Source organism: Takifugu flavidus, chromosome 10, assembly GCF_003711565.1.
Source record: "Takifugu flavidus isolate HTHZ2018 chromosome 10, ASM371156v2, whole genome shotgun sequence".
Classification (NCBI taxonomy): domain Eukaryota; kingdom Metazoa; phylum Chordata; class Actinopteri; order Tetraodontiformes; family Tetraodontidae; genus Takifugu; species Takifugu flavidus.
This window is the reverse complement of record NC_079529.1, coordinates 2,895,711-2,910,000: the sequence shown is the minus strand read 5'-3', so window position 1 is coordinate 2,910,000 and position 14,290 is coordinate 2,895,711. Positions and strand designations below refer to the sequence as shown.

General features: G+C 47.4%; 1 protein-coding gene across 1 annotated transcript in view; it reads right to left on the bottom strand.

The window, feature by feature from the left end:
- LOC130533226 (G patch domain-containing protein 8) overlaps positions 1-12,826 on the bottom strand; it is a 25,521-nt gene extending 12,695 nt beyond the window's left edge. Inside the window, exons 1-2 of the mRNA XM_057046491.1 lie at positions 12,690-12,826; positions 12,296-12,587 (exon numbers count right to left, since the gene is read on the bottom strand). Of these exons, the coding sequence (XP_056902471.1) occupies positions 12,296-12,451 (156 nt within the window). The 5' untranslated portion in view covers positions 12,452-12,587; positions 12,690-12,826. The remainder of the gene's footprint in view (positions 1-12,295; positions 12,588-12,689) is intronic.
- Between the last annotated feature and the right edge of the window lie 1,464 nt (positions 12,827-14,290).

Genomic DNA, 14,290 nt, shown 5'->3' with positions numbered 1-14,290 from the left:
TTGAACTTCCTCTTTTATCTAGAGTGCACGAACTGCTGTTTTTTCATGGTGTTTAGAGCTTCTAATTGTCACTTCGCCTTTCACAAACTATTCAACAAACAATTTATGAGTCTTTCTAAAGCCCAATTAGGAATTTAATCATCCTCTATTATGATTATCGCTCTATCTTTCACGGATGCTGCTGTGAATAGAGATGTTCCCTGTGTCAGGCCGACTCCTGCCTCGGTCGGCCTGACAGCTATCTGCCGTTTCATCGCGCGGGTCCACGTGCACGCGAGTGATGAGGGGCTGGCAGAGCCCACGAGAGGCCGACGCCGCAGTGTGATCCCTGGACATTCTTCTGTTGCTAATGACAACTGACCTGAGGGCTAAGTTGCTTGTTACTGTAAGGACCTGTAGATCACAGCAGCCAACCGGCAACAGGCGCGCGCTGGCCAAACAGGACGGCTGAGTTTTAATGAGCTGTTACCGATCTCCCCTGGCAGCCTTTCATGCACCTCACTGACCACTACTGACTCATTTATCTGTTTCATGCACGTTTGTGATACGTGAAGTCGTCTGACTTTCATGTATCTTCATGTAAAAGCCAATTAAGGTGTTCTGAAACGGCGCGCGGGGCAAAGACGCAGGCGTGTTGACCGGGGATGTGATCATTATGGTTGACACGCTCAATTGGACGGCGGTGTCAGGGAGACGTACTTCATCTTCCTGGAACGAACCCTGGAGAAGAAGTTCTGAATTCTGAATAACTCGTATCTGAAGCCTCCTGCCTTCCTTGTGTTCCAACCGTCCTGATTTTGTGTGATCGCTGCCGTCTCCTCAACCAGACTCTACAAGGTGAATCACCACTCCACTTCTCTTGTTTTCCTTTTGTGCCTCAAACCAAAAGAAACGGAACAAGGAAACAGAGTGAATGGATGAACAATGGGCCAATTACATTTGCTAATTTAGCCTGTGCCCTTGGACGCTACGGAGTACTTCTTGTTGTAGGTCACTTCTTAAAATGGAAACAGCTGTAAGAAATTAATCACAGGGTTGTTTAAAGCTCTCAAACAGGAGCAGCTTCCAGCTCCTGATTACTTGTGGGATGCCAGTATAAGCTCAGAAACATTACAGCAAACCAGCCTTCCATTCAACTTTCTCATCCAAGCTGCAGACTTTAGCACAATTTTCAGTGCCGCACGGTACACTGGTTCTAATATTCTCAGGGATGACAAATCTGAGCGCATATACAAAATGTCACCATAATCAATCACATCTTTGTTCCCAAACAGGAGTCCAATCCACGAGAACACGCTGAATTAGTTTCTTCCTCACATACATTTTAGGAATAAAAAAAAGCTCAGTCTGAATCCACAGGAGAGGCACGCCGTTTTAATTTAACTCAGAGTACTGAAGTACATTAAAACCTAAAATAATGAACTTAGGAATTATGGGTGAGTTTGTTTTGGACAATAAATCAGCCCTTAAACCATCCAGATGCACGTTTATGACGCTGATAATGCTGTTGAGATACTGCAGACCCAGCGTGAACTCACGCCACTCTTATGGGTTTCTGATTAGTCACAAGTCCCCACAAAACGATCAGTCAGAGTCTAAATTGAATTCTGTGGCTCTAAACACACAGTCATACCCATTATTTCTATTGTTGTGGGGACTTTAGCATGACAGCATTACCCTGCCCTACCCTAACCATCCCAACTGATCTGCTAACTCTATCCTAAATCCAATTCCTACCTCCACCTTAAACCCATGACCTAACCATCATTATGCACACACACACACACACAGACATACACAAACACACCAGACATACACAGATCAGGGCAAAAACTAGTCATAAAATAAAGAAAACCCAAAGAAAAGCCATCTCAACACATCTTCTCCACATCAGCAGAACAGCTGTTTAAGCCTGTGTTGGGTGGGATGAAGGCAGGAGCATCAGATGCACTAAAGCGTGTGTGCAAAATTCCTAAACTACCCGAGCGTTTGAAAAAAACGGCGGCGTCTTCTGGGTCCCTTTAATGTGTTTTTACCATCCAACCACTCACCCGCGTTTGCTCTGCAGGGACTTGCATTTGTTACTCTAAAAGCTGAAGTTTTACTTCCTTCCCTCACAGTGCACATTAAGCAGAACACCATAAGACAATTAGGGGAAGACAAAGGACACAATGTATAAAGGATGAGACGTGAACTTTATGCCCGGTGCTGCATCTTAATACGCTCGTGTCGCGAGCAATTCTGTTTATCTTGTGCCTCTTGCTTTCCTCTTTCTCCACCCTCAGGGTGGAAAAAACCCCTTAAAAGCTCTGAATGGTTAGATAAGGCCGATCTGATCTTTCACTCCCTCCCATTATTCCAGTTCTCCACGTTTTTTATTGGAGTTCCTCTCAGCCCCTACATTTTCCTCTATAATGCATTAAAGCACTTGTGTGCGCCTCATCTGGGTGCCTGTCAGGCATCTCTCACCACTCGCTAAATGTCACAGCTAATATATAAGATGCTTTCCTCTCTCTCTAAAACAGAATTGTACGACGTAGCTGCACTTAATGGCATTTAAGATGACAGGTAATGCAGGGCACACGCGTAAAGATTTTCTAAATCTAAAGAGATTCTTTGTTATCTGTTAGAGAGCCACACGTGAAGATAGCTGATAAGACATTGGACAGTATAGAATAGATCATACATTGGTGTGAAAACCAAGAAGAACCATAGCAACATCTCATTTTCAAAGCGGTCACTCTTAACACACCTCAGACCACAGAAAGGGGGAAAAATCAGGATTTCTGGTTTGTGTGTTCATGTACGTGGTGTCAGATGCTGTGAAAGAGGGCAGAAACGGTGTCTGCTGGGCTTCTCTTCTGCTGGGGTTGGCATCACATCTTGCTCTAGGTTTAGCCAATCGACACTGAATAGGCCTCAAGCCCCAGTTGTTAGGGAACCGATCTAAATACCTCTAAATATTCTGACAGGGCCTCGGTCAGTTCCTGTAAATGGCACTTCGGGGAGGTTCCTGCGGTGGAAACGCGCCTGTAGAACTCCACAATATTTAAATGGATAAAAAGTAGAGTTAAGATCTCACACATGAAGGCGCACACTGTTACGGCCAGAGACAAAGGCGGATTAAAAGTCTGAAAGAGAATTGGGTCTCTATCTTTAAACGTGATCAAACCGCGCCTGTAATCTGTCAGAGTGTAATGATGCAGATTAGAATGAAAGACGAGTTAAGAAGATAAAAGTAATCAGTTTTGGAAGAGACAGTTTTAAAGAAGAAGATTAATACAATCGAAGATTACATGCCGCACTCTTAAGCCTCTCCAACTTAAATGCCGACAGATGAGGAGTGGGAGGGGTTTAGGGAGAGAATGATGGGATGTCGTTGTGAAGGAATTGGACAACGATTGCTCTCTTACAGGCATTCGTGACTGCATGTCTGTTGAGGGTCTGAAATACAGGCAGCTACGTGTGTGCCTGCCTGAATATGTGTGTTTTCATATACAATATGTTAATCAGGAAGTACCAATACGCTGGGTTTTAATGTTAAAGGTAACCCAGAGTTTTTGTTAGGGTTAGGGTTAGTTGTTGGGATTAAGCTAGAAATGTTTATACATCTGTTGTGATGGTCATCCTCATCATCATCCTCATCATCATCATCAGCATCATCATCCTCATCAGCATCATCAGCATCACCACACACAGACTTGGTTCCTCTTTCAGTCCAGCTTTCTGAAAGCTGGTTCTGCCGTACTTGGAGATTGTGTCGCAGTTAAGACCCAGTGCCGGCCAGGGATTGAAATCCCGCCAGGACTCTCTTGGCTTTCAAAATTCCCCCCTGCCTCTTCCATCTCTTCTCTCCTTCTTTCCCTCTGTGTTCTCACTATCGTTCCCAACTTCTCTGCAGCCTCCTGAATGGCTGCATTAGTATGTATGGCCGTGTAGCTCAGGGTTTAGAGGTTTATGTCTCCTAATAGACAGAGATTTGTCCTGTCACACCAGCACCCACATACAGCTTAAAGAGAGAGAGAGCGAGAGAGAGCCACTCTGGCTGCTCTGTGTGTTGGGGGGAACATTTATGTTGCCATCTTATCTCCAGAGAAAAAGGTTCCTTTGCTCTACAAATTATACAGCGTTCATTTGTGCTTTCTCTTGTTTTCTCCCACATTTTCTTCCCATCTACGTTGTTTCCTCACTGCTTCTCTCTCCACCCGTTCTCTCTGTGTTTTACTGATTGGATTAAGACCAAAGAAATAGAAGAGCGGATGAATGCTCATTGAGTACGTGAGAGGGCTCCAGAAAGAGATTTTTAAAAAGGTGCATGTGAGCTTGAGTGCCACGTTGTGTGCAAATGACATGCTTCTGTGTTCATCTGCACACAGGAAAAGGGCGAGAGAAGAAGGATGTGAGATGTTTAGGCGCTCAGCACTTTAATCAAGGGGTGAGCAATCCTGCATGACCCACTCTGTCATCCATTATTGATGTCTGCCGGTGCCAGGCTGATGAATCATTAAGCCACTCGTCAGACCTGGGAATTCTGTCACCTACCCGGCCGATGACACTCATTTGCATAAATCACAGGCGGCTTCTTTTCAAATCAAACGTAAACACAAGCACAGACCGATGATTTTGACTTGTGCCTGGAAAAGCGTCACGTTTCCAGGCCATAAGTCTTTTCCAGGCGCCTAACTCTGGACCGTTCCTGCTCCACACCTGGGGCTGCTACGATGATGCGACTTTGTGAAATGAATTCACAAACTGCGCAGCCATTTTTAACAGAGGACGCTGAAGCGGTAGGAGTGAGTGAGGGAGAGGGAGAAAAAACGGGAAGCCGATATCACACTTGCGTTTGCTTGTTGCCCCTGGGTTTTTGGCAGAGGAAAAGTGGAGAATCTTGGGTAAATTGATGAATATCCATAGCAGTTAGGCACATCTGCACTCACACAAACCGCCCACGTGTTTCTTCTCATCTTTGTAGGGGTTTCCTCTCCTCTGCCGTGTCTTCCACTTCGCTGCTGTGATGAATCCCAAACCACAGGCTAATGCTGTACCTCACAGCAAGGGCAAGACGGGCCTATAGCGGACTCACGACCAGAATCACGCTGGACGCACATGCACAAGCAGACAGAGGAAAGCGGGCACGCTGCCTCCACACAGGAGGCAGCCAAGGCCTCGTGGCGCGCAGACCCCTGTGACGCTGCCATCCTGGCATCGCCCGGCCGGGGCAGGGCATTTCTGCACAGCGCTAAGCCGAGCGCCGCCGCTCCTGAACGCTGCAGCGGGATGTCCTCTCCATCGTAGCCGATGTGAAAACAAACTGCATGAATTATTCGGGGCTCGCGTCGCGGCTCACGCCGCTGGTGGAGGTAAGTCTGATATAATGCGATGCGTCGCTGCTGATGCATGACCGCCCATGCACCACGAGAACGCCCTCTCCGCTCCGATACATAAACATGAGAGCGCACCGGAGCCAGCGCACGCGACAGCACGGACGGCGTTATTACAATATTACGGCCTCGCTTTGTGCTTCTTTTTTTTCCCCCCCGTGTGTGTTCTAGGGTGAAATATATGCGCACGTGCAGTATATTCACTCGAGAGATGAAGCTGTGATGAGGCTGTAATTCAATAACGACCTCTTCATCTGGATAATCCTTGACCCCAACATTGACCTTTCTGATGCTACTGTCCCCAGGGTCGTCGCAAGGTCACACGGTAAATGCAAGAGGTCAGGAAGAAAAGCGCTGAGGCTTCGGGGGAAAAGAGGAATGAAAGCCTCACCTTGAAATTCAGCAACTCAGTGGTTAATAAAAGCGCTGGCTCGTTTAATTAAAAGCCATTCTGAAGGCTTCTAAATCTAATGAGAGACTGCAGCACATGCAGCTTTAAACCCTCCTTTTTCTTGACAGCAGGGATGACATTTCCAACATGCAAATGACCAGTTTATACAACTGTTATATAACGACTCTTAAATAATGACTACCCCCCCACCCAAAAAAAAGAAAATCTGGCTGGGACTCAAAGCGACGCTTGTTTATCGATGTAGGCAGCTGTGCTCCGTGCACGCGAGCATCCAGTGCAGAGCTCGCTGTGGAAAGTGAAAGATTTGATCGTACGTCAGTGTTTTTGTGGAAAGTCCATGTTGGTGTGCATTAGAATCCCGTGGCCACTTTGATCTTTAAAGGCAACCAGGCTTCCTTCAGCCTGCGTTACCACTATGAACTGGCCTTTTGTGAATGTGAAATGGGACGAAATCTTGAATATAGAAGCTGTAGAAGGAGCTGAAGGGGGGCTTCACTATCTGCTGGCAGTCGCCTCTTGGTGTCTCCTTGGAGCTGCTGGTTCACAGCTTTTCTTTCATTGAATCATCTCACCTCTAGAGAGGAGATAATTAATTTCTCTGAACTGCTCTTAACTCGGGGTTGTGTGTCAGGGGTGGAGACACTTACACGTGGGCATTTAAGGCAATTCAGCTGCTGTAAATTTACCAAGAACGCCCACACAATGGCTGCACATTGAGTAGATTAGATGGAAAGTGTTTTTCTTCATATGCCATGCGCCCAAACACAAAGGTGTTCCAACAGCAGGCACATCGGAGGCTACCGAGGCGTAAAAATATTGGCCGATACATCATTTTCTTTTCTCTGTCTTTGATACCTTCAAGGATTTTTCTGCAATATCGCTGCCATCATATTGCTTCCATCTCCTACATTGTACCTCTGTAGATCACCACAATTCAAAAAGCCGTAACTGCTGACCTGTTGGAAATTAGAAAAGGAAATAGAATAGAAAAAAATACAAAAATAGGATAAGAGGAGATATTATAACGGCTTTATGAAGAAACATGACGGATGGTTATTTTCGATTTTTAAGAATGTAAGGAAACACCACGCACAGGTTCCTGCGGAATAAGAGACACGATGATCAGACTTCCAACGAGACATGACGTCCTAATAACTGTGGAACAGCAGCTTTTCAAACCTGTCGTCTCACTACAAACGTTCCCTTCCTCGAGGACTCGGAGCGATGAAGGTTTTATGAGTTGTCAATTTAAGATTTTATTTTGTTTGGAGTCTGCCGACGTAGCAGATGTTCCATCAAATGTCCCGTAATTATCAAACGGCCCGCGATCGCAGTGGCGTGCACGCGCGCCAGCTGCGGCGGCGTGTCTCCAGGTAATTAGCTGATGCTGTGATCACTAATGACCACACATGCAAACATCTGTCCCAAGGTAACGTGGGAACGATGGGGCCTGGCCATCTGCTGTGGTGCAGCGGTTAGTCACCACAGCCAGGTTGGGCTCTGATTCCCGCTTCTGAATGACGTAAATCTGCGCTTTTAAGATGTCTGCTCGCTCTGCAATCAAAATAATAAAATCAACAGAAGCAGCAAACTATTACCAAACACTCCCGGCCCACACGATACCCTCCAAATGTGCTTGTGCGCACCCACACAGGTCAGCTCGGTAACTCAGACACACATACAGTTTATGGCACATGAGCACGTTCTACCTCTAGCATCCGACCCAAACACATAAATAAAGCTTCTGATTCATGAAGCTGAATCTTCTTGTTTGACAGCAAATTATAGTTTAAATGGAGGGCGGTGGAGGCCATGTGCAGGCAGCCTCCATGCGAAAGCATGAACCCTTTTGGGTTTGAATAGTTGAGTTCATGTTTAAAAGAACCAGCTGCTCGTCACCACGTTGTATCCTCAAAGGTGAACACGTCTCACAAAGTAAGCGCAGCCTTAACACAAGCACAGATGAAGACGCTCGTGCGCGCCTGCCTCGCTCTCTTTCTCCGGCGTTACTGTAAGCATGATTTGCTGTTCTTGGAAGCGTGGCAGCTTTTGTCACCTCTAACAGTGAATTCATTTGCAGGTTACAGCACGCAGCCCCCAGCAGGAACAGGCCAGGGGAGTTGCCGGGTGACGGAAAAAGAAACAGGGAGGTGCAGGGAAGGGGATCAAAAGGTTAAAGTTTGGAAAGTCAGCGGATGTGGAGAAAACATAGAGATGCATTTCCCATTGGGGTCCATCCTGGTTATCAAGCAGAGGTTATTAAGCTATGAAGCACTAATGAATTCATTAGCTAAATGAAATGTCAATATAGAAGCTTGAGAGGGTGTTAAAATCAATGCCAACTGTCTTAGTTTCCACATCTTCCTTCCCATCTTACCCATCTGTCCCAATTATCTGCCTTTCTCCTGAATGTACTGACGTGCACTCTCTCTCTCTCTCTCTCTCTCTCTCTCTCTCTCTCTCTCTCTCTCTCTCTCTCTCTCTCTCTCTCTCTCTCTCTCTCTCTCTCCGGAGCGCTGAGTGTAAACTGCAATGGAGGACATTAGCGGTGATCAGTGGGAGCACTTTGCAGCGGTCAGCAGGAATGATCCAGTCACACAAGACTTTAGTATTCAGCAGCACTCACCTGCTCGCTCTGAAACTGCTCCACTCGGGCCTGATGACTGAGCCGGGGGTGCGTGCGCGCGCCACGCCTGCGCATGTGTTTGCCAGCATTAACTTTATGCTTTATAAATGAGCGGCTGCAGCGTTAGGGGCTTTGACTGTGAAATGGCTTTTTTGGCGATCCAGGGATAAACAGCCAGCCAACCACTTTTCAGCGTAGTCTGCCAGAGTTAAGCGTCGCTTGCTTAAAGGTTTGTGGGACTTTGTGACTACCGAGACGTTACAATCAGCTCGATGGTCTTCGAAAGCAAGTCCAGGATCCTGGGAGCCTTGGAACGAAGGAAAAAAAACCAGCTGGTCAAGAGTCGCGACACATGTAGGCGTGCGCCTCGGGTCCGAGCGCCGCCGTGTTTTTGTGCAGCTAAACACTTATTTCAAGTTAATTGTTTTGGGCATATGTTTAAATGCCGCCTCATTTGCATAAACACTGCTCAGCTCCCTGAGGGATCAATGAAAAAGCAAGAGTGCAAATGAAGGCACACAAGCACAACGGCACGCCTGCGCTTCACTTTGCCAGCGCGGCGTATGGCGGACGACTCATCTGCTTTTAGCAGTGGCGGTGAAATATACATCAAAGTGGTCTTGGGCTGATAAGCAACTAAATATGCACAACCGCGAGGGTATAGAACTCTACAGAGAGGGGAATTTTGAAAGGAACCAGGGAGCGGAGTGGAATGAAATAGGAGGGAGGCAGGAAGCAGCAAAAGAAATAGCAGGCGTCTTCCTTAGTAGTGGTAACAGGAGCTCTAATAATGACTCATCACTGTTGTGCATAAAGAAATCTAAATGTAGACTCGTCTGCGAGGCCTTTCACTAATTTGCTCTGATAAAGGTGTAATGAGTGAAATACCCCCAAAGGCCCCGTTTCCACAACAACGTTTTCAGCCGGCCACATATGGAAAACAATCTCTGTACTCACGGATCAGCAATACGCTGCAGTAGACATGCCAGGCCTGTGGGTGGCGGTAATGAACCAGACGCCTACACGTGTAAAGCAGCATGTGACGACGACAGGGCGCATTTTCAAAACAATACTGATGATAACGGCAGCATTGAGGAGTTCCAGTTGCCTCTACGAGCAACCCTGAGCTATAACTCTAAAAGTCTTGGGAGTTGTGCCAGTCCTCTACTCTCAATCTTCTTCGTATGGTCGACGATTAATCATGCAAACGCAGTGACTGAAGTCGCTGCAAACGCTCCGCTTCGCGTTTACAAAGCAATCACTGCGTGGACGTGCTTGGTCTAAATCCGTTTTCGCTCCGGTAAGGAGTAGTGCAAACTACCGGCCACAGCAGAGCTGGCGTTTGGCTTTTTCACCAAAGAAAATAGTTTAACTGGGGACTTAAACGCACCACGACACAAAGTTAACAGCAAAGATGGGGACTATGATGTGCAGTGGGAGCGGAGAGCAACAGGACAGGAGTTCTTTGGCTTTGCTTGAAGTCAAAGTGGAGGCAAAAATCCCAGATGAATTCCTTTGTACTTTCCACGATCTAAGCCAAATCAAAGAGTAGCCTGTTGCGCTATCGCCTACAGTGAACTGGACCGTATAGAAAAAGATGCTGCTCAGCATATCCCGAAGAGTCCAGTCAGATAACTCAACCCTTCCTGGCTGAAGGATGTTTCCTTTCTACTGACACAAGATCATTTTTGAACTTCTTGACCACGAGCAAAATCTGCCGACAGACTGTGGAACCGCGGCGTGTCTGAACTAATATGGATAAATCTCCAAGCACTTCTTTTTTTGTGGTCCTTCTGTAGCCCCTTAGCCAGCAATTTCCAACACCGCAGATTTTCCATTATTTAAGACATGACCATGGAGGTAAACGATGTCCTTCCCAGCGAGGCGTGAAGAGATCATATTATTTGAACCTAGACTGTTGCTGTTTCATTCACCACCTCAGCATTACTTGCAAACTGCTGAAACTGTATGAAAACTGTGGCCAAGGACGTTCAAGCAAGGTGAGCACATTTTGTTCCTGTGGAAGGAACTTTTACACTGTTATTTAAGGAGGATTTGAGTTGATTTGTAGCCATTTTGCATTATAAATAAATATAAATAAATACCGCCCTTAAATACAAACAATAGAAACGGACCTTTGAATGCTAACAGTTAGCATTGCGACAGTAGGTGAGACCCTGTATAATGTTCTATAGCAACTGAGTTTCCGACAGTCCCTTCAGTCAGTGATATAAACTCATATTAAGGTAAATACACGATCTGATAAGGGTCATGGGAGTGATAGATGCTAATCCTGCAAATATTGGGTCTAAAGAGAGCGAATGTGAGCACGTTAACATCCTGAATCCATTTACAATCTTCAAAACTAGCGGCTCCAGGAAGAAAGTGCCATGCTTATCAATTTGTTGCTTATTGGGTTATTAGATAAAGTGGCCCGTGTCGAGGATTTAAACTGTCAATGAGCCGCTCAAAGATAACGACGGATGGCAACGATCTCTGACATCGACCCAGCTGCCAAAGCAGGACGCTGGAAGTGGTTTCATAGCTCAGTGCTAACCTCTGACAGAAACGCAATACTCAGAACGGGATCGTCCATCTCAGACGAGGGTCTCACCTCTTCGGGCTCGCCTACGGAAATAAACACACTGTGCGTATAAACGTAAACATGGTTAAAACAATCGTTCGATTGAACCCATATTTTAGGGAAGAAAAACACCTTTTGTCCAAAATCACATTTCTTTCAAAGGCGAAAAGGAGAGCGTTTAATTACCATGTATGAATCAAAACTGATCATGAGACGGATGAGTCATGTTAGTAAATTAAATTTAGAGCCAGGGAAGGTGTGTGTGTGTGTGTGTGTGTGTGTGTGTGTGTGTGTGTGTGTGTGTGTGTGTGTGTGTTTTGGAGGAGGAGGTGATGGACGATATCATCATCTTCTCTGGGCAAAGTTGGACGTTCACAGGTAAATGAAGTCCATCAGGATGTGTGTGTGTGTGTCTATGTGTGTGTGTGTGTGTGTGTGTGTGTGTCTGTGTGCGTGCACCTGTGCGCTGGTCCGAGCATCTACTCAGCACCGCTCCCTCATTTCCATCACCGTGGGAGTGTGGGGCCAACATGACAGACTGGTAATGACTTGAGAACAAGCACGCACACACACACACACACACACGCATGCGATCACGCACGCACACACGTGCACGCACACTCACACACACATCTCCACACACATGCCAGCTGCTCTTTTCCTCTGTTCTCATCAAAGTTGTCATCAGCTCTGCCAGTTTGTCTCGTCTCACATTAGGAGCTCATGAATAATGTGTGACTGAACCCTCGGAGCACCTCCTGGATGTACCACACACACACACACACACACACGCACACACACACACACGCGCGCTAACTCCAAAGTCCTGAACATCACCAGAACATTTGCATTTACAGCTTAGCGTTACTTTCCTGCCGTACGTACACACTCAACAGAAAGGTGGTTGCAAAAATGCCAAAAACCATGTTTACAACATGAGAGAACCAATGAGAAGACAGAAAGGTCAACTAACACCGTCAGGCTGAGCAAGTCTCCGCTCTCCTCTCTCACACGCACACTTTCCCCTGGTGATCAACAACTCTCACCTGCCTCCTCCTGCAAGTTAATGCCAGTTGATTAGGTTTATGTGAGGGCAACCCCCCCCTCAGAAGAGGGAAAAAGTAGAAATCTTTTGTGGCTTGTAAACTCTCCACGCATCCCTTCAAAGGACGACAGTCATCACCCACTCCGCTTCACTGTTATCACTCCATGGTTACACACATTTACATACGCTTAGATAAATACAAAGAGGACGAGGACAGTCGAAGTGATCAAAAATAGACCCCTCTTACCGGTGAGTCGCTGCGCGTGGAGGGGCACAGAGGTCCCCTGAAGACCCCCTTGACGCGCCGAAAGTGTCCATTGCTCAGGTGCGTGGAGCTGATGACCAGGTAATAACACGCTCTGCACGCCATCCCAGAGCCTTCACCTGCCCTCTGGCCCGCCATGATCCCCTTCAAAGTCTTATTTTCCCGTCAGGACCAGGACGACCGGGTCGCACACCCCACTGCGGCTGTTGCGCAGGTGGGAGCGCGTGTGCACCGGAGGACGTCTCACTTCTGTCCCTTGTTGTGAACTCTGAGCCTGCAAAAGAAAGGAGGGGGGAGAGAAAAGCAGATGAGAGTCCGGCTCGGTGGGATGAGAGTGCGAGAGAGCAGAGAGAAGACAAACGGGAGGTGCTCTGACCGAGCTCTGCCGCGGGAGGCTGCGCTTGGCATGCTGTCGTCGGTGGCCGCGCGTGAATAAGTGAATGAGCGCCTGTGGAGCACCGGAGGAGGAGAGGAATCCATCCAGTCCCGTTTCACATCTCTCTCTCTCTCCCCTTCCCTCCCTCCCTCCCGCGCAGCAGCAGCAGCAGCCTCAGGGAAGCAACAGCACCCCGGCGGGGGTTCTCTCGCAGGTGCGCCTTTGCATCAGGCGCGAGCCAGACTGCAAAGAGAGGGGGAGCGTTTGACCCCGTCTGTCTTGTCCTCTGCCTCCTTAAAAACCGCCCGTCCTGTGAAGTCCTCCGTGTTGTTATTACCGGGCTTCAGAGCAGAAGTGCTCCGGAGTGCATCTCAGGGAAGAAGCGCTCTCTCTCTCTCCGTTTCTCTCTCTCTCTCTGTATGTGTGTGTGTGGCTCTTCGGGGACCCCCTGGATCCCTGATTGCTGCCGTCTGTATTGCAGCTCTTTCCCGTGCGCAGGGCTGCGACTGGGAGATCATTTCGTTCACCGCTTTGCTTGAGTAACTCAGAATTGAACTCCCTCCATGTCTCCCTCCCCTCCCCCCTGCCTGCCCTCTTCCCCCTCCACACCAGCCCTTTTCTCTCCTCTAAGTCCATGATTATACGTCTGTTCCTTGGAGAAGGGGAACTTTTTGCGGTGCCGGGTGACAGTAGCAGCGCCATCCTCCCCGGTAACGCGCCGTGCAGCCCCGGAATAACGCGCATCTCTCTATTTCAGCCCCGAGGAGCAGCTCTGAACCCCGGTGCTCTCCGCCAGCGCGGAGCTGAAGGTGTTAAACCTGCGAAGGGGCCGCAGTCCTGCGCCCAGCTCCATGCATATTCAGCCGGGGATTAGGGTCCCTTTTGTGCGACGTAAACACCGACAGCTCCGGGTTTTCGGGGTAAACACGAGGTAGAAGGACACTGAGGGACACAACACGGTGAGGTACCCCGTGTTTTTCTCTCTTATACAAGCAACAGAGATTATCCCATCAAGTTCAAGATGCTACTTGAAGTTTATCTCTCCTGGAAATAAAAGTGTTTTTTTTTAATCTTCAGATGAAGTTCGTGATGCGTTCAGGGGATATTTGGCAGTAGTGAAACAGAAACAGATCCATTACGGGAACGGAAACATTGTCGGAATTTGTTAATTCACACTATAATTAACATTTCAGAAATTAGCTCAGGGAAAACAGATTTAAGGGGAAGTTTTTCTACAGATGATGGTCCATTTTTGCAGAATCTGAGGCTCACACACACACACACACACACACACACACACACACACACACACACTCACACACACACACGCACACTTCCTCCTTTTTGGGAATCCCTGTGTGGTCCAAACATGTCTGACTGAATGACTCCCATGTTTAGTTAGCTGTTTTAGAACTGGAGATGGAGCCCATCGGAGGGAGAAAAGCTCTTTAAGGAGTCCAGCAGATCTTGACGGAGACCATGCACTAAAACAAAGCAATATATTTCAAATAACATTGTTTTTTTTAATAAAGTGAAACACTCAAAATAAGCCATTTCTACAAACAAGTTAGATTTTAATGTTCTAATCAATGGCAGGGTGT